Below are 20,378 nucleotides of genomic sequence, written 5' to 3' on the forward strand. Positions count from 1 at the left end.
ATTGCTAAAAGAAAGAGGGGTCCAGCGGATCAGACATCACGGAGTCGCTCAAGATCCCACTCTAGAGGCCTTTCCAGAGAGAATTCACCTCCAGTGAGCATTTCATCATCTTCTTCAGGCTCTCACTCCTCTCACCGGAATAGGTCCCCAGATGTGGTGGTATATTCCTCCAACAGTGAGAGGTCCAGGCACTCTCCTGCTCGTTCGACACATGAACAGAGGAGATCACCCCCTCCAACAAGTACGCCTGTGACGAGAGATACTCGGAAGTCGCCCTCCATCAAATTATCACCAAGATGGTGTGAGAAGTTGGCCTGATATATGATGCTCACTAATTCTAGTGATCACCTTGTATCAGTCCAAACAACCCTTATGGTGATTGGTTGTAAAGTCAACCTTATAGACCAGCTATCCTAGTAGCGTGGACAAAAGCAGTCTTTAGGCTAAACTCTTTTGGCATGTGAAGTCAGCTGTTTTACCACAATATAACCCCTTGAATACCAGATGAAAGGACACCACACAGGTTGTTATGAAAATAAACGATATATTTATTAATAACAACACCTCTGAACTCTTTGAGATCAGAGGGCTAAGCACATGACAATACTAAAAAGGAAATACGAGTTCGCACAATATTTACACGTGTGCCTTAGGGGCACGACAAACCATATACTCAAAACAATGGAATGCGAGGAAAGAAAGTACTGTAAGGAGATCCAGAGGCTGGAGGATCGCTGGGACTATGGTACAAACTAGGTAAGTAAGGAGCAGGAGGCCCACGGGACTCACGTGCAGAGTGGAAACTCTCACGCGGGATGCGTACCAACGTCTATGGATGCAACAGTTTACAAAGTTACGGATTCCGGACGAACCCGGCTGGATGAAGGGAAAACAGTGGACCTGGACACTAGGATAGTGAACACAGACTTCAGTACCTAAAAGCTTTAGTTACCTAACCCGCATAGGGCTGAAGTAGTGTCGGGTTTGCTGCGTTGATCCCGGTGATGCCTGAAACAAGAAGTTGCTGGCAGGCAGCCAGATGGAGGAGTCCGGTGGTTCCAAGGGTGGAACTAGGAAGAAGGAAGTCCTGAAAAGGAAGGGGACAGAGTCTTGGTCACTAGCCAGTGACGGTGCTGGAACCAGGAGCTGTCGCCGAGTTCAGGTGAAGGAGGGGTCGCTTCTCTCTGTAGCTGCGAGGACCAGGAGCTGCTCTTCACGACCAGGCTGGAGGCACGAGCTGTCCCACGTAGTCTGCTGCTGTTGGCAGTGTCGGATCGTCGATCTGGACAACAGGCCTTGGCTAATGCAAGCCACGCGGTGGAACAAAGATGGCGTCTGGTGCGGACCAGGAGGGTCCGGGGTGCTCCTCTTTTACAAGGGAGCAAGGGCCAGTCTGGGGGCCAGACCAGCAGAGTCGAATTCTTCGGTTCGTTGTCTCAGAGGGCACAAGCCAGCCGGCAAGTGACCAGACAACCGGAGATACAGCAACCAAGCAAAAGGGCCCCACGCAGATCTCGTGGCTGCTGGGGGGCTGGTCTTTGGTGCAGGAGCTGCGTCGGTGTAGGGCTTCTCAGGCCCTGATGCACTCACTCGAGGAACCCTCGGGGGTCGTGCTGGAGGCGCTGTGCAGGTTTCTTCAAGATGGCCGTCTCCACGTTGCTCGTCGCACCCACGGGTCCCAGCTGTGCTGTGGATGTGGGTAGAGGTCAGAGGGGTCTGGAGGTCCGGGTCTTGTCGAGCTGGATCGTCGGATTCCGGGATGGAAGGACTTGCAGCAAACCGCACAGAAGCTTGATGGTGCCTGCGAAGCAGGATGGTCACTCCCTGACCATAGGGGAGATTCTTCAGTCTTCTGAGGTTCAGGAGGTCGAAGGTCAAGAGTTTCTTCGTGGAAGTTGTCAAGATTAATCTAACTTGGAATGGGACCAGCTCCTACCTTTATCCTGGACGGAGGTCCAGGTCTAGGAGCAGAAGAAGGGAACGCAGATCTCCCACTTCTTCCTCTTCCCCATCTCGATCTCAATGGGATTATTCTCCGACCTTAACGGACAGTCCTCCATCCAGAATATCTCCCGTGGATTACATTTTTACCTTCCAGGACATCTTGGGCAGAGAAGCTCTTAAGCTAAGAGTCCCCATGTCTACGCAACAGACCAAAACCTCAGTTATTTTTTAGACTTTGCACCACAGGTCTGCGCCCAAACCCTTGGTTCCGGGGATTATTGAATTATTCTTTTCTCCCTAAGGTGGTATCTGATTTCCATATCAATCAGTCTATTTCTTTGCCATCTTTCTTCCTTAATCCATCGTCCCCGACAGAGCAGGCTCTTCATTCCTTAGACCTTGAGAGGGTGCTTAAGTTCTACCTTGACAGTACCAAAGGCATAAGGAATACAGATCAGTTATTTGTCAATTATGGCGCCATGAGAACAGGTTTCCCTGCTGCTAAGAGATCCATTTCGAGATGGATCGTTTTTTTGTATCACCTTAGCTTACCAGCTAGCGAAAAGGCCCTTACCTTTGCCCCCTAAGGCATATTCCACCAGGGGGAAAGCGACCACAGTGGCTTTCTTACATGACGTTCATATGTCAGATTTGCAAGTCTGCGACCTGGAAATCAGTTCATACCTTTACGAGGCACTACTGCCTAGAATCTTATTCCAGAGCTGATGCTCAAGTAGGCCAAGCCTCCTTGAGGAATCTGTTTGGATAGTTTTTTGCTCTATCCTAGCTTGGTTTTTACTGAGCTTACTTTTCAGGTTTTTGTGTATTCTACTTTGCCCGCAGGGAGATGAGGTGAGGCTCGTTATTCTATTCTAATGCTTATGACTATTGATGAGGATCCCCTGGAAGAGAAGGATTAGTTACTTACCTGTAATCCTAGTTCTCTTCCAGGGGTATCCTCCTCAAAGTCATAAGCAACCCTCCCGAATTCCCGGGCAAAGGACTATTTTAATTTGGAGATATTGTTAACTTCTTTGTTTCCATGGTTGTTTCAGTCTCCGCAAAGAAAAACTGACCTAACCGTCACCCCTGATGCTTGATGGGTAGCTGGGGGTCAGGAGTGCCTCAAAGGCACGGTGTCAGTTTATTGCTATGCAGCTACAGGTTAGCTTTTGAGTCTTTTTAGACTGTGTGTTTGCAATGCAGCCTGGGAGCTTCCCATGCTTTCAGTGATTTCTGAGAATGTCTACTGTTTTCTGAGCATTAAAACAGTTTCTAAACAAATTTTGTTGTTTCTCCTGTTTCTAATTCATGTGTATGTATGTATATATATATGTATGTGTGTATGTGTGTGGGGCACATATAATATAGTGTTTCTGGGGTCCCACGCATGAGCGGGAATATTCTAATGCTGATGACTTTGATGAGGATACCCCTGGAAGAGAACTAGGATTACAGGTAAGTGACTAATCCGTTTTGCTCATTAAAACAGAGTTCAAGTGCTATTTGACCTAATGTGTTTTTTATATCCTTGCAAATACAGTATATGTATGGGTAATTACATTGTTTAGCCTCAGTTTGGAGCTGCATTGGTGTGAGAAAAAATGATATATGTGCATACATATATGTGGAGCTAGATGTGATTTCCATATATAATTTTATATTATTTCAGTGCTTATGACTTTGAGGATACCCCTGAAAGAGAACTAGGATTACAGGTAAGTAACTTATCCTTTTTTTTTTTTCAAAACAAATTTTTATTGATCGATTGCACACAAGCTGCAGCTCTCCACATTCAGGAGAAAACTGCATATAAATCAACAGCAGCAAATGATTGGCAATCTATACATCTTTTGGCTTCCCTCTACCCCCCCCCCCCTGTCCCCAACCCCCCCCACCAGGATCCCTCCTTAGCCCACTGCACGATACTGTCTCATTCTCAAATAGTTTCACATGTAAAACAGTGTATACAGTTCCTCAATTTCGGCCCCCTTCCACTATCTCCGAGCAATCCTCACGTTCTGCCGGTGGTTCTAACTATAGACCCCTATATTCCGCCCACCTCTTCCATAATTTGTAGTGTTTCCTAGGGCAGCCCCGGGCCTCAAAAATAGGACGCTCCAACCCCATACAAAAATCCAGTCCCTTTTTCCACACCACTACTGGAGGTGCTTGTGTGTCTTTCCAAGCTTGGGCCTTGGAAAGAAAATCTCTCTTGGCGACGGTGAGGCCCAACAGCAGCAGATGCCTTTTATATATGTTACCCCCCACCCCCTCTAGAACATGCAAAATACCTAATTGTGGGGTACGCGGAAGTTCCCATCCCAACACCTCAGACAAACAGTCTTACACCCCTTTCCAGAACCTGCCCAAGACACTACAGCTCCATACCATGTGAAGTAGGGTGCCCACCTCTCGACCGCACCTCAAACAGTCCGGAGACTCAATGAGACCCGCCCGCCACAGCCTCTCCCTAGTGTAATAGGCTCTGTGAAGATATTTGAATTGGATGAATCGTAAGCGTATTGCAATGGCTGCACCTCGGGGAGCTTCAAGGGCTTCCCGCCAATCTTCCTCTTCCAACGTACCGACATCCCTTTCCCAGGATTCTCTCAATTTGTGTAGGGAGGAGGAACAATGTGTAACTAGAGTCTGGTAAATGCGGGATATTTTCTTATCCTCTAAATCCCCCATAAATACCTTTGCCTCTAGTGGGCTAAATTCAGGTAAGGAGTCAAGTCCCTCCAGACTAGGTGCAATGGCATGGCGGAACTGTAAATATTTGAAGAATTGGGTTCGAGGCATGCCATATTCCTCGCTAAGGTCTTGAAATGATTTAAGGGCCGTGCCAGACATAACATTACCCAGTGTTGAAATTCCTATGCTGTCCCAGCTCCTAAAGCCCTGCAGGAACGCCAGTGCAGGCAGACGACCATTACGCCATAGGGGGGTCTCCTCCGTTAACATACCCCACCATCCCATGCGATGCAGCGCCTGCCTCCATGCCTGAAAGACTATCTGGGTACCCTGCGGCAACCACCTCCTCAACCGCACCGAATATAAAATAGTGTGCAGAGTGTCGGATCCCATAAGATAGCGCTCAAGAGCATAAGCCGGGTCCCCCCTATCTCCATACCACCATTCGTTCAGGATCAAAAGATGGGAGGCCTGATAGTACGACAGGATATGGGACGTTGCCAGCCCACCACAGTATGTCGATAAAAAGCAGGTGCGCAGCGCAACCCGCACTGCACCCTCCGCCCAAAGAAAGTGCCCCAGCACCGAATTGACCTGCCTAAACCAATGAGGTGAAATCGGGTAAGTGTGGTTCTGTAATTGGTATAGCAGACGTGGGAGGGGGGGATCATCTTAAAGATCGCAAATCGGCCATAGATATTCAGGGGCATACGGGACCACGTCTTTAGCTCTGTTCGAACCCGGTGCCAGACCGGCACTATGTTGCGCTCCCAGGAGACTATGGAGGATTCAGACAGGAACACTCCTAAATACTGAAGGCCCCCAAACCGCCACCTGCAACGCGGATGCCCATGGTCCAATTCCCGTGCGGTCACCCAGCACCCACAGGGTGGATTACGTGGATTCAAGTAGAGTCCAGATGTTTCACCAAAGATTTGCATTATCTTTAAAATACGCGGTCCCGACCTTTTATCGTTAGTGATGAAAAACAGGACATCATCCGCGTACAGCGCGATTCTATCCGAAGGTCCGGCCTCTCATTCAAAGCCTTTCAATTGTGCGTCCATGCGTACCCACGCCGCCAACGGCTCCATATCCAGGGCAAACAAATACTGCGGCAGGGGGCATCCCTGCCGAGTAACTCGCCCTATGCAGAATTTGGTAGATGTGGCCCCGGCCACCCTCACCGAAGCCGTCCGGTCTGTGTATAATAGTTTCAGGTACGGCAGAAAACGGGGCCCATGGTTAAGACGAGACAGGAGAACAAACAGGCAGACCCAACTCAACGAGTCAAATGCCCTATCTATATCTGCCAAGAGGAGCGCTGCCTGCTCCCCAGTGCCTCCAACCGCCTCCACTGCGACATGAGCACGTCTGATGTTATGCCTCGTTGCCCTATGGGGCATAAACCCAGCCTGATCTGGGTGGACCAGCTCTGTTATATAAGGAAGGAGACTATTCGCTAGCGCCTTGGCCAGTATCTTTGCTTCGACATTTAGGAGGGAGATGGGTCGGTAAGACTCATGCCGTTCTGGAGGCCTACCAGGCTTGTGGAACACCACCACCTCCGCATGTATCCAGTCTGCCAGCAGGCGACCCTGCTCTCTAGCCGTCTCCAACGCTGCCCTATAGTGCGTTCCCAATTGGAGGTGGTATAACTCGGGAACCCATTGGGCCCGGGTGCCTTTCCGGTATTAAGCTCCCCAAGGGCCGTGCCCAGCTCTTCAGCAGTTAGGGGGGAGTTCGAGACACTCCCACACCTCTTCTGATACCGCACGTTATCTACCACCGCCGCAGGGAGGCACTCCTGGCGAGCATATGGTGTGGCATATTATAGTGCAAAGCTGACCGCTATCTCTTTGGGGTCCGTGATCGAGGCCCTGGCCGCATCTGTGATCCCCGGCAGCGTCTGCGCCTGAAGCGTATTTTGGCAGAGCCTATGGAGCATAGTGCCCGACTTATCTCCCCACTGATATATTCTGCTACGCGTCGCCAACCACGCCTGCCGAGCCTCGTCCAGTAACAAAGACGCATAAGACTGCTGTGCCAGTAGAAGCTGCCCCACCTCTCTACCCTCCCTAGCTCCACCGCATCACCCCTCTAGAGTTGCAATATATGCTGGGGCCTTCACTAATTCCTCTCTGCGCTTTTTACGGGCTGCTGCACACCAGGCGATGTCTACCCCACGCAGTGTGGGCTTCAGGGCCTCCCAGAGTGTGTCAACATCGGCAACTGACCCCACATTATCTTCCCATTAGTGTCTACCGCAACCGGAGAATGGTCCGAGAGCCCCCGTGGTAATAAAACTGCTGATTTCACTCTACTGACTGCTGCGCGGGGGACGAACACATAGTCCAATCTAGAAAAGGACTTATGAACTGCGGAAAGATATGTATATTCCCGATCATGGGTATGAAGGTATCGCCAAGCATCTACCCAGCCCATCCCCCTTACCATGTCGCCTAGTTTAGTGGGCGTGTCTGCTACCTGTCCACCCCCTGGTCTATAGGGATCCATCCGACCATTCATAACATCGTTCCAGTCACCCCCAATCACCGCTATTGCCTCAGGAATTTCTGCCCACACCGCAAACAACTTTTCCACTAGCGACCACTGCAGTGGGGGCGGGGCATACACACTCCCCAGCATGAGGGGCTCCTCACCAAGCATCCCTTTAATAAATATGTATCGGCCTTGCGGGTCGACCCACTGCTTCGAGTGGACGTAGGACAACCTGCGATGCACCAGAATGGCCACCCCCCTTGGACCCCCTAGCAAACCCAGCATGATAAACCTGTTGGTATCCGTAGCGCTGTAAGGTATGTGTTTTGTTGCCTAGTAGATGTGTTTCAACTTATCCTTTTTGAGCAAATAAAATCTCATATTTATGTATTTTTGTTTTCTTGCCGAGCCAAGTGGTGCCCCCCCTCCCCCCACCCCCCGTGGATTGGTAGATAAAACAATTTGGTACCTGTTTCACACTGTAAGCACATGCCTATAGAACGATGCAACCTCGTTGTGCTTTTTGTGGCTATGCTTCACAGCATTGCCAAAAAGTTGGCAGATCCATTAGTGATCCATTAGTTCAACAAGGTGAGGCCAGGTATTTCTATAGTTTGTTAATCTGCTACCCAGGAATAGGTTATGAACTAAATTAAATTACTTAAGATAGAGATTTGCTATGTAGCATATCTTGTATGATCGGGAGGGGGGGGGGTTCACTTTTTTCCCCACAGATTGCATGTTTTGATAATGTTAAATGGATGTTTGTGTAGTGAAAGTTGTCTATTTGTATTGCCACAGTTTGATTATAGGTGCTTAGTAAATAATTGGTCCCAGTCGAGGGTGCTCTGACACAGTTGAGGTTGTATGCCTTCAATCTGTTCCTTTGTGATTTTGCAACTGATTATGCTGTCTTATCTTGAGTAGGTCTGTGTTGTATAGTGCTCTTTTCTTTATCCGCCTTACTATGGTATCCTAGGTCATCCTCTATTCTTCGAGTTTATCCATGTTCTCCAAATCTTGTTTAAGGCTAACTTCTAAAATGTGCTCTCATTGATAGAGGTGGTACCAGTCGTGAGACTAACCACCACTCCATTGATAAATGTGAAGATAACTGATCCTCGTCATACCATTGAGGTTCTGTGAGGTATATTGTGCCTTTGTCTTAGATTCCTCATGGTTTGACTTTGATGTGTGGTGTTAAATAGGCTACATGTTCCTCTGGTAGTGGCCTGATTGTAAGCATCTTCCCGCCATAGTTTATCCTCCTCATAGTTAATCCTCATCAATTGTCCAAAATGGCGCTGCGATCACTCCTAATGTACAATAAAAAGGGTGCTTTTAGGAAATGTTGATCTGTTTTGACTTACTGCATATGTTGGTACTCTGAACTCAAGCTGCTAAACTTGTGCACTGTTGCCTGCCTTGGATTTTAAGCGCTTTAAACATTTGACACAGCTGCTCACTATTTGGATTTGGTAATTTCCACAGACCTTCTCCTGGGCCTCAGTAACCAGTAAGCACCTTCCACCTAGTGGTGCAGTCCCGGTATCTGGAATACCACCGCATGTTGTGAAGGTCCCAGCATCTCAGGTGAGTGTGCAAGACTGATATATTGAAAGCAGAATGTGTGCTTTGAAAATGGCCAAAGGTACTTTTAGATGTAAGCACACAGGGTGTAGTAGAATTAAATGTGTAACATCAAAGTACGGTGAGTTTGTATGGGGTATTCAAAACTAGGAAAGAAAATGCACTAGAAAACAAACGTTTGAGACATGTTGTAGGAAGCTGGGTTCCTGTTGCAGTAATCCCCCCACACTTTTTGCCAGATTTCTGATTCACTGTGACGTGCCCTGGGTCTCTGGAAGTCCGGTTCCCAGGGCCTGTGTTCTTTCCCAAAACTGTACCTTTGTACCCCCAATGGGCACCTCTCTGGTCACATGTAGGTCCCTTTAAAAGGTACCATGGGTACTGTGACCAGGGAAGGTCTCGAAGGGCTGCAGCACATATCGTGCCACCCTTAGAGGCTCCGGAACTTAAGACAGACAGACAGACAGACAAACACACACACACACACACACACACACACACACACACAAACACACACACACACACACACACACACACACACACACAAACACTGCATGCTGCATGATTTGATGCTGATAAAAGTGAACTCTACATGGCACACATACCTGTGTGCCATGCCTGCAACCCACTGCCTATGGTATAGGTAATACACCTCTCTAGCTGGGTGCACTATACCACTGGTGAGGGTACAGTTGCATGAGCACTGTACCCCTGCAGTGTCTAAGCCTATTCTACAACATTGTAAGTGCTGTAAAGCCATAAGTGTTTGAGGCATGTGAGCTATAGATCACATACTTTGCATAGTCCTGCCATCTAGTGTTGGGTCTGGATGTTTGCAGGTTGTTATTCTACAAAGAAATCTTTCCAGTCACAAGGTAGGTGCCGATGGAACGGACTCAATTTAAATTCTGTCCTCTGTGCCATGCCACGTACCCGCGCACCGACTCGCACGAAGTGTGCAACTTGTGTCTCTCCCCGGAACACGACGAACAAGACTGTGACGCATGCAAGTCCTGCCGATCGAAGAAGACGCTCCGTGACAGTCGGGCTCAATGTCACGAAATGCAACATCAACACAGCGGCTCTATTCCGGACCTCTTCGGAGAAGATTCCGAACAAGACGCTAGCAAAGCTCAAGGAGCAGAGGAGGAGCACATTTACCTGTCTGATGCTGAGTCAGAAATGGACGAAAGTACCAACACTCCCCTGTCTTAGACTGTATCTCTGCCCAAGAAAAAGGCTCAGGAAAAAGCTGTCCAAACCCCACAGGCTTCGACGCCGATCCTTTTCACGTTACCACCTAAGGTGGCGCCGAAGGCCTTTGCCCCACGGTCGGTGCCCACGAACCCGGAGGTGTCGAAGTCGACTCCCCCGGCTGGGGGTTTGAAGCGTCGACCACACTCTTTGACAGAGCAGTCGGAGCAGTATATCGACGCCGACACCCGGAAACTGACGCATCTGAAGAGGAAGATTACGGTCGTCACAGCCCCTGGAGTCATTTAAGATTCCTCTGAAGCCTAAAAGACCTGCAGAGGACACACCTGTCTTAGTTGAACCCAGAGTTCTACAAACTGTAAGGGGTGCAACACCCTCACCCACCTATTCTGATGGAGAAGATGGAGAGGAGCAGGATGAGGAGTACAATTTCCCAGCCAACACGGAGCCTGATGAGCAACAGGACTCATGGGTGGAGGCAGGTGATCAAGGGGATCAGCAGGCAAACCTTGACCCTCAGGTGTTCAACGTCAAAACGTCTCCCACTGAGGATTCCACAGCATTTCATGCTTTGATTGAGAGGGCAGCTAAGAACCATGATGTTGATATGCATGCTGACCCTGTGGAGGCTGACTTTCTTTTTGACACTTTCTCCACTGCTGAAAAAACTGTGAAAACTCTTCCCATGCTAAAGGGGGTCCTCAGGCATGCTGCGGACATTTTTAAGGAGCCCACAAGGTCAAGGGTTGTTAACCCTCGGATTGAGAAGAAATACAGACCGGCATCCAACATACATAAGGGGCCAGTTGCCGTTGGACTCTTTGGTGGTCTCTAATGCTCGCAAACGGGCGAACTCCCAAACCACGGGTGAAGCTCCTCCCCCAGACAAAGAGTCAAAAGTGCTGGAGGCGTCAGGGAAAAGAGTAGCAGCGCAGGCAGCCAACATCTGGCGCATCTCAAACACGCAGGCACTATTGGCCAGATACGACAGGGCACACTATGACACCCTAGAGACCCTGTTGCAACACCTGCCAGAACAGTTCAAGGAGGGAGCTGAGATGCTTGTCCAAGAGGGCAAGCTCATTTCCAACGCGGCTATAAAGTGTGCTCTTGACGTTGTTGATACAGCGGCGAGAGCAATCAACACTAGCGTGATGTTGAGGCATCAGGCTTGGCTCCGAATTTCCGGGTTCAAGCCTGAGATACAGACGACCATCCTCAACCAGCCGGTAAACCCAGACAGGTTATTTGGTCCAGAGGTAGATACCACCCTGGAAAAGATTAAAAAAGATACTGAGACTGCCAAGTCCATAGGGGTTCTCCAGTCCCAGCAGTTTCGAGGAAACACTTTTCGTCGCTCAGGCAATCGAGGTGTTACCAGAGGCCAGATGTCACAGCAGACGCAGTTCAACAAAGGTGGGGCGCAGTCATCCTAACCCAAACAGAGTAGAGGAGGCTACCGGGGAAACAGCTCCAAGGGCAGAGGCAGGGGCAACAACAACTCCCGTTCCTCCGCCACCAACAAACAGTGACTCCCTGTCACTGCCCCCCGACCATACAACACCTGTCGGGGGGAGACTCCAGCAGTTCCTGCCAGTCTGGAAGAACATCACTACAGACAGGTGGGTCAGGAAACTTATCCAGTTCGGTTATTGTTTGGAGCTAACATCCACTCCACCCAACATACCACCAAGACCACGTCCTATGTCCACAGAGCATTTGCACTTATTGCAGCAGGAGGTTCTTGTCATGCTGCAAAAAGCAGCAATAGAGCTCATGCCAGTGGAGGAAGAAGGCACAGGGGTTTATTCCCTGTACTTCTTAATCCCCAAAAAAGGATGGATCCCTCAGACCTATTCTGGACCTAAGGCCCCTAAACCAGTACATTCTCTCAGAACACTTCCACATGCTAACACTGCAGCAGGTTCTTCCATTGCTAAATCAGGGAGACTTCCTCGCAACCTTGGATCTCAAGGATGCTTATGTTTGAGGCATGTGGGCTGCTAAATTCATATATATAGCATAGATCGCCTAGTGTTGGGTCCGGATGATTGCACATTGTTGTCCTGGAAGAGTCTTCGAAGTATCACGAGATAGGTGGCTCCTCCCCTGGACTACAGTGCGCATGGGCATCGACTCCATCCCCAGATTGTTTTTTTCCGCCATTGGGTTCGGATGTGATTTCGACGTCTCCTGTTCGGAATCGATAAAACAACTTCTTTCAGGCCAAAAGGCCATCGTTGCCTCGTCGGTATTGTTAGCGTTCGGTCTCGTGTTCATTCCTACTCTTCAAGTCGGATATCTGGAGAGTCGGGTGACTCTTCGGTCATCGAGGCCCTGTCGACGCAGCAAGACCCCGACGATACTACGATGGAACGGAGTCCGTTCAAGTTCTGCCCTGTGTGCGGTTCAAAGTACCCACACATCGACGTGCATCCTGTATGCAACAAGTGCCTGTCGCCGAACCACAACGAGGCCAACTGTATGGCCTGTTCGCAGTTCAGGTCGAAGAAGACGCTCCAGCTTCGCCGCGTGGCGCGCCTGGAGGCCCAGCGATCGGCGCCGGCACCTGTAAACATCTTCGAAGACCCCGAAGAAGAAGAGCAGGAGCTTCACCTGCAGATCTCACCTAAATCGGCGCAGGTCGAGGCCGACTACGGAGAACCTGTCGAGGGCCAGGACCTAGACGAAAACGTCGAGGAGGTAGGGGACGACGAGGAAGCTTATGGGGCCATGGAAGATAGCTCGGAGGAAGAGCTATGCCCCGTACGTACAATTACTAAGGCTCAGGTCACGGGATCGCCACACGGCCTTACCCACGACCCTACACCTCAATCCTCGGCCCCGCCTTCTGGCCCGGCTATGGACACACCAGCGGAGCCTCCATTAACTAAATCGAAACCGAAACTAAAAACATCGGAATCGAAAACAACAAGGATGGCCGACACACCATCGCAACCAAAGACGTCTGCGACACCATCGACGCCGTCTTCTTCGGAGGCCTCGAAGCCGAAGAAGGCTGTCGAACTGGCTAAGGTGCCAAAAGGGGTCAAGGAGCAAAGCTCGAAGAAGGTCGTCGAGCAGGTGTCGAGCAAAGGGGTCGAGTCGAAGACGACTGTCGATACGCCTTCAACCAAGACTACCGCGCCGACGGATAAGCAGGCAGTCGAGGAGAAGTCCGAGAAGGGCACCGTGCCGAAGTCTGGAGCCCCGAGGCAAAAAGGAAAGGCTGCCGATCCGAAGCCAGCGGAGTCGACGCCTAAGGCGGTGGCGAGGGACCGGAGTGCTGTTGTCGAGGGACCGTCTCAGCATCCGGCACCCAAAGAAAAATCGTCAACGCTCGGATCTTCCCCTGGTGGAGGGCCGAGGTCATCGGTCGGATCAAGGAAGCCATCCGCTTCGTTTACAAAACAAGTCTCGGACTCCCTCAAACGGATACGAGAAAAGGGGTCGACGTCGGAGCCGAAAACGCCCTCAGTACCCCAGTCGATAGCCCCACTGAAGAAGACTTCGACGCCGATACTCTATACTCTACCGCCAAGGGTGGCGCCGAAGGCCTTTGCACCTCGGTCGGTGCCAAAGGAATCAGAAGGCTCGGGCCAAACGCAACTAAGTGGACGTTTCGGTCGACAGCCCTCAGTGGAGGAGCAATCTGAACATTATATAGACGCCGAGACGGGAAAATTAACGCTCTACAAGAGAAAAATTACTTCCCAGCCCTTGGAGTCGTTTGTGATACCTCTAAAGAAGAAGAGGCCAGCACCAGAAACCCCAGAACTCGTTGAGCCCATTCCTCAAAGGCCTAGGAGGAGTCCTACACCTTCACCCACTTGCTCAGATGGAGGTGAGGGTGAACAAAATGAGGAGTATAACTTTCCAGACAATACTGATCCTGATGAGCAGCAGGACTCATGGATAGACTCTGGTGATCAGGGGGACCAACAAGTGGTCCAGGACCCACAGGTTTATGGTGTTAAAACTTCTCCAACAGAAGACTCTGCGGCATTTAATGCCTTGATTGAAAGGGCGGCTACAAACCATAAGGTAGAAATGCATGCCGACCCTGTGGAAGTTGACTTTTTGTTCGACACTTTCTCTGCATCAGAAAAAACTGTGAAGACACTTCCTATGCTCAAAGGGGTTCTCAAGCATGCCACAGACATCTTGAAAGAACCAACGAGGGTAAGGGTGGTGAACCCACGAATAGAAAAGAAGTACAGGCCAGCACCTGGAGACCCGACTTACATACGAGGACAATTGCCTCTGGACTCTTTGGTGGTCTCCAATGCCTGCAAGAGGGCGAATTCACAGACAACGGGTGAAGCTCCTCCCCCAGACAAAGAGTCAAAAGTGCTGGAGGCATCGGGGAAAAGGGTGGCAGCGCAAGCAGCCAACATCTGGCGCATAGCTAACACACAAGCCCTGTTGGCCAGGTATGATAGGGCACACTATGACACCTTAGAACACCTATTACAACACCTTCCAGACAAGTTTAAAGAAGGAGCTGAGATGCTGGTACAGGAGGGCAAGCTCATTTCCAACGCTGCAATCAAATGCGCGCTGGATGTTGCAGATACCGCAGCGAGAGCGATAAACACTAGCGTAATGTTAAGGCGTCAGGCATGGCTCCGCATCTCGGGGTTCAAACCTGAGATACAGACAACTATCCTCAACCAGCCCGTTAATCCGGACAGGCTGTTTGGCCCGGAGGTTGACACCACCCTTGAGAAAATCAAGAAAGACACTGAGACAGCTAAATCCATGGGTGCACTTCAGTCTCAGCAATTCAGAGGACACACTTTTCGTCGCTCAAGTACAAGAGGTGTTACCAGAGGACACTTGGCACAACAGGCGCAATTCAATAGAGGTGGCGCACAGTCATCGTACCCCAAACAGGGTAGAGGAGGTTATAGAGGAAACGGCGCCAAGGGCAGAGGCAACAATAGTTCCTGTTCCTCTGCTGCCAACAAACAGTGACTCTGTTACTGCCCCCCGACCATCCAACACCTGTCGGGGGGGAGACTCCAACAGTTCCTGCCAGTCTGGACGTCCATCACCACAGACAGGTGGGTAAGGAAACTTATCCAGTACGGCTATTGTTTGGAGTTAACGTCCACTCCACCCAACATACCCCCAAGACAACGTCCTATGTCAGCAGAGCACTTGCACTTATTGCAGCAAGAGGTTCTTGTGATGCTGCAAAAAGGAGCAATAGAGCTCTTGCCAGTGGAGGAGGAAGGCACAGGGGTTTATTCCCTGTACTTCTTAATCCCAAAAAAGGACTGCTCGCTCAGACCCATCCTGGACCTACGCCCCCTCAACCTGTACATCCTCTCAGAACACTTTCACATGTTAACACTACAGCAGGTTCTTCCATTGTTAAACCAGGGAGACTTCCTCGCAACCTTGGACCTCAAGGATGCTTATTTTCACATACCACTCCACCCATCCCACAGAAAGTACCTCAGGTTCACCATACTAAACAGGCATTACCAGTTCAAGGTTCTACCCTTCGGAGTGACCACTGCCCCCAGACTGTTCACAAAGTGTCTGGCGACCGTGGCGGCGCACCTCAGGAGACAGAACATACATGTCTACCCTTACCTAGACGACTGGCTCGTTCAAGCAAAGTCGGAACAGCAGTGCGCCGCAGACATGTCCCACACCATTCACCTCCTTCACAGTCTCTGGTTTTCGCTAAACTATCCAAAGTCGCACCTTCAGCCAGCCCATGTGCGGCAGTATCTGGGTGCGACAATAAATACTCTGACTGCTACAGCTCAGCCGAACCCGGTGAGGATCGACAACATCCAGTCGCTCATCCAACGGTTCAGACCGCAACACTCACTCCCAGCGAGAGTGTTCATGCAGTTGATAGGCATGATGGCCTCCTGCATCTTCATAGTCCCGCACGCAAGGTTGCATATGCGTCCGCTCCAAGAATGCTTGGCGCATCAGTGGACACAGGCTCAAGGACATTTGAAAGATCTAGTGTTGGTGACCGGTCGGGCATACAACTCTCTGCATTGGTGGAATCCACACAACCTTTGCAAGGGCTGACCGTTCCAGGAGCCTGTGCCGCAGATCATCATGACGGACGCTTCTCTCCAGGGATGGGGAGCTCATGTGCTCCACTACACGGTGCAGGGACTATGGACGACACAGCAAAAGAAGATGCACATCAACTATCTAGAGTTGATGGCAATCTTCATGGCACTCAAGTCCTTCAAGGTACATCTGTGCAACAAAGTCGTGTTGATCCGGACGGACAACATGACTGCCATGTACTACATCCAGAAGCAGGGAGGTACGCACTCTCCACAGCTGTCTCATCTGGCTCAGAGCATGTGGAAGTGGGCCATTCAGAGGAACATCTTCCTCATGGCGGAACACCTCCTGGGCAAGGACAATCAGATGGCGGATCTGCTCAGCAGGTACAGCCATCAAATGCACGAGTGGGAGATACATCCATCAGTACTCCGCCCGTACTTCCAGCAGTGGGGTCATCCAGAGATAGACCTGTTTGCCACAAGGGAAAACGCAAAATGCCAAAGCTTTGCCGCCAGGTTCCCTCACCCACAATCGCAGGGCAATGCGATATGGATGAACTGGTGAGGCAGATTTGCGTACGCTTTTCCCCCAGCACCTCTCATACCGCTGGTGGCAAGAAAGCTAAAGCAACACTCAATGACGCTCATCCTGGTTGCTCCAACGTGGGCACGCCAACCATGGTACACCACGTTTCTAGAACTCTCCGTGGTACCGCATCAAAGGCTGCATCTCACACCCAGGCTCTTGACACAGAACCATGGCGACATTCAGCATCCAGATCCGCAACAGCTCAATCTGGCGATCTGGCTCCTGAGGTCTTAGAGTTTGGCTACCTTAACCTGCCTCCAGAATGCATGGACATCATCAGGGAGGCAAGGAAGCCCACTACCAGAGCTTGCTATGCTGCAAAATGGAAGCGTTTTGTCATTTACTGTACAGACCATAACATAAACCCGCTAGATGCATCCATTCCTAACATTATCTGCTATTTGTTACATCTTTACAAATGCAATCTAGCGTACGCTTCCATTCGGATACACTTGTCCGCCATAGCGGCTTATCTACAAAACAGGCAGCATCTCTCTGTTTTCAGGGTGCCTGCCATTAAAGCCTTCCTGGAGGGATTGAAACGAGTCATCCCTCCTAGAACCCCCACCAGCTCCTGTGTGGTACTCACTAGACTGATGGGCCCACCCTTTGAGCCTCTTCATTCATGTGAGCTTCAGTTCTTAACATGGAAAGTGGCTTTTCTCATTGCTATTACATCTCTCAGATGTGTTAGTGAGCTACAGGCGCTCACAATACAAGAGCCATTTATACAAATTCATTCAAACAGGGTAGTGCTCCGCGCTAACCCCAAATTCCTTCCAAAGGTGGTATCACACTTTCATGTCAATCAAACCATTGAACTGCCCGCATTCTTTCCAAACCCAGAAACAGTCGCGGAAAGAATGCTCCATACGTTGGACGTCAAAAGGGCGTTAATGTACTACATTGACAGAACACAACAATTTCCAAAGCAGCAATTTTTTGTTGCCTTTTCAGCCCAGCACAAAGGCAACCCAATTTCCAAAGCAGGAATAGCCAGGTGGATCGTTAAATGTATTCAGATATGCTATCAGAAAGCTAAACGCACTTTAACGGTCCCCCCAGGGCACACTCCACACGCAAGTTGGGAGCCTCCATGGCTTTCCTGGGGAACATTCCTTTGGAAGACATTTGTAGAGCAGCCACGTGGTCTACACCACACACGTTTACCAAACATTACTGTGTAGATGTGCATTCCAAGCAGCAGGCAGCTGTAGGACAGGCTGTTCTCAAAACTCTTTTTCAGACTTCTGCAGCTGGCACGGGCGGCCACCGTTAATGGAGGGACTGCTATGTATTCTATGCTATAGATATGAATTTAGCAGCCCACATGCCTCGAACTGAATATGCTGCTTACCAGTATGCATCTGTTCTTTGCATGTAGGGCTGCTAACATTCATATCGCTCGCCCTCCTCCCCGGTGCCCGTAGCGGCTGCAGATCATTTCTTGCATTCAATCGTTAGCATGGACATCATTTACACTATTTCACTCCATCTCTAACACAATGGCTAAAAACAATCTGGGGATGGAGTCGATGCCCATGCGCACTGTAGTCCAGGGGAGGAGCCACCTATCTCGTGATACTTCGAAGACTCTTCCAGGACAACAATGTGCAATCATCCGGACCCAACACTAGGCGGCGATCTATGCTATAGATATGAATGTTAGCAGCCCTACATGCCAAGAACAGATGCATACTGGTAAGTAGCATATTCATTTCACATCCCACTCCATCCATCCCACAGGAAATACCTCAGGCTCACCATCCAGAACAGGCATTACCAATTCAAGGTCCTTCCTTTCGGAGTGACCACAGCCCCCAGAGTGTTCACGAAATGTCTGGCGACAGTGGCGGCGCACCTCAGGAGACAAAACGTCCATGTCTATCCTTATCTGGACGACTGGCTGGTTCAGGCAAAGTCAGCCCAGCAGTGCGCCGCCGACATGTCCCACACCATTCACCTTCTTCGCAGTCTGGGTTTTTCTCTGAACTATCCAAAGTCGCACCTTCAGCCAGCCCATGTGTGGCAGTATTTGGGCGCGACGATAGATACTCTAGCGGCCACGGCTCAGCCGAACTCAGTGAGGATCGACAACATCCAGTCGCTAATCAAAAGTTCAGACCGCAACACTCCCTTCCAGCGAGAGTGTTCATGCAGTTGATAGGCATGATGGCCTCCTGCATCTTCATAGTCCCGCACGCAAAGTTGCATATGCGTCCGCTCCAAGAATGCTTGGCACATCAGTGGACTCAGGCTCAAGGACAGTTGAAAGACCTAGTGTTGGTGACCGGTCGGGCATACAACTCTCTGCATTGGTGGACTCCACACAACCTTTGCAAGGGCCGACCGTTCCAAGAGCCTGTGCCACAGATTACCCTGACGACGGACGCATCTCTCCAGGGATGGTGAGCTCATGTGCTCCACTACACGGTGCAGGGACTATGGACGACGCAACAAAAGAAGATGCACATCAACTACCTAGAACTGATGGCAATCTTCTTTGCGCTCAAGTCCTTCAAAGTACATCTGTGCAACAAAGTCGTGTTGATCCGGACGGACAACATGACAGCCATGTACTACATCCAAAAGCAGGGAGGTACACACTCTCCACAGTTGTCTCATCTGGCTCAGAGCATGTGGAAGTGGGCCATTCAGAGGAACATCTTCCTCATGGCGGAACACCTCCCGGGCAAGGACAATCAGATGGCGGACCTGCTCAGCAGGTACAGCCACCAGATGCACGAGGGGGAGTTACATCCATCTGTACTCCACCCGTACTTCCAGCAGTGGAGTCATCCAGAAATAGACCTGTTTGCCACAAGGGAAAACGCAAAATGCCAAAGCTTTGCCGCCAGGTTCCCTCACCCACAGTCGCAGGGCAATGCGATATGGATGAACTGGTCAGGCAGATTTGCGTACGCTTTTCCCCCAGCACCTCTCATACCGCTGGTGGCAAGAAAGCTAAAGCAGCACTCGATGACACTCATCCTGGTTGCTCCAACGTGGGCACGCCAACCATGGTACACCACGTTTCTAGAACTCTTCGTCGTACCGCATCAAAGGCTTTACCTCTCACCCAGGCTTTTGACGCAGAACCATGGCGACATTCAGCATCCAGATCCGCAACAGCTCAATCTGGCGATCTGGCTCCTGAAGTCTTAGAGTTTGGCTACCTTGACTTGCCTCCTGAATGCATGAACATCATCCGGTAGGCAAGAAAGCCCACTACCAGAGCTTGCTATGCAGCGAAATGGAAGCGGGTTGTCATTTACTGTACAGAACACAAGATCAACCCGCTGGATGCATCCATTCCTAATATCATCTGCTATTTGTTACCTCTTTACAAATGCAATCTAGCATATGCTTCCATTCGGATACACTTATCCGCCATAGCGGCTTATCTCCAAAACAGGCAGCATCTCTCTGTTTTCAGGGTGCCTGCCATTAAAGCCTTCCTCGAACCAGGTTGATGGGCCCACCTTTTGAGCCTCTCCATTCCTGTGAGATTCAATTCTTGACGTGGAAAGTGGCTTTTCTCATTGCCATTACTTCTCTACGGCGAGTTAGTGAGCTGCAGGCGCTCACTGTACAAGAGCCATTTATTCAAGTTCATTCCAACAGGGTTGTGCTGCGCACTAACCCTAAGTTTCTTCCGAAGGTGGTGTCGCAGTTTCATGTCAATCAAACCATCGAACTGCCCGCATTCTTTCCAAACCCTGAAACAGTAGCCGAAAGAATGCTCCACACTCTTGATGTCAAAAGAGCGTTAATGTACTACATTGACAGAA

The 20,378-nt window shown here is 50.2% G+C and overlaps 1 protein-coding gene across 4 annotated transcripts in view; it reads left to right on the plus strand.

The window, feature by feature from the left end:
• G3BP1 (G3BP stress granule assembly factor 1) overlaps window positions 1-20,378 on the plus strand; it is a 509,287-nt gene that overhangs the window by 275,154 nt on the left and 213,755 nt on the right. For all 4 annotated transcript variants that reach the window (XM_078653632.1, XM_078653634.1, XM_078653633.1 and 1 more), the window contains exon 8: window positions 8,635-8,736. In XM_078653632.1, the coding sequence (XP_078509758.1) occupies window positions 8,635-8,736 (102 nt within the window). The remainder of the gene's footprint in view (window positions 1-8,634; window positions 8,737-20,378) is intronic.

This window comes from Lissotriton helveticus, chromosome 7 (genome assembly GCF_964261635.1).
Source record: "Lissotriton helveticus chromosome 7, aLisHel1.1, whole genome shotgun sequence".
NCBI lineage: Eukaryota > Metazoa > Chordata > Amphibia > Caudata > Salamandridae > Lissotriton > Lissotriton helveticus.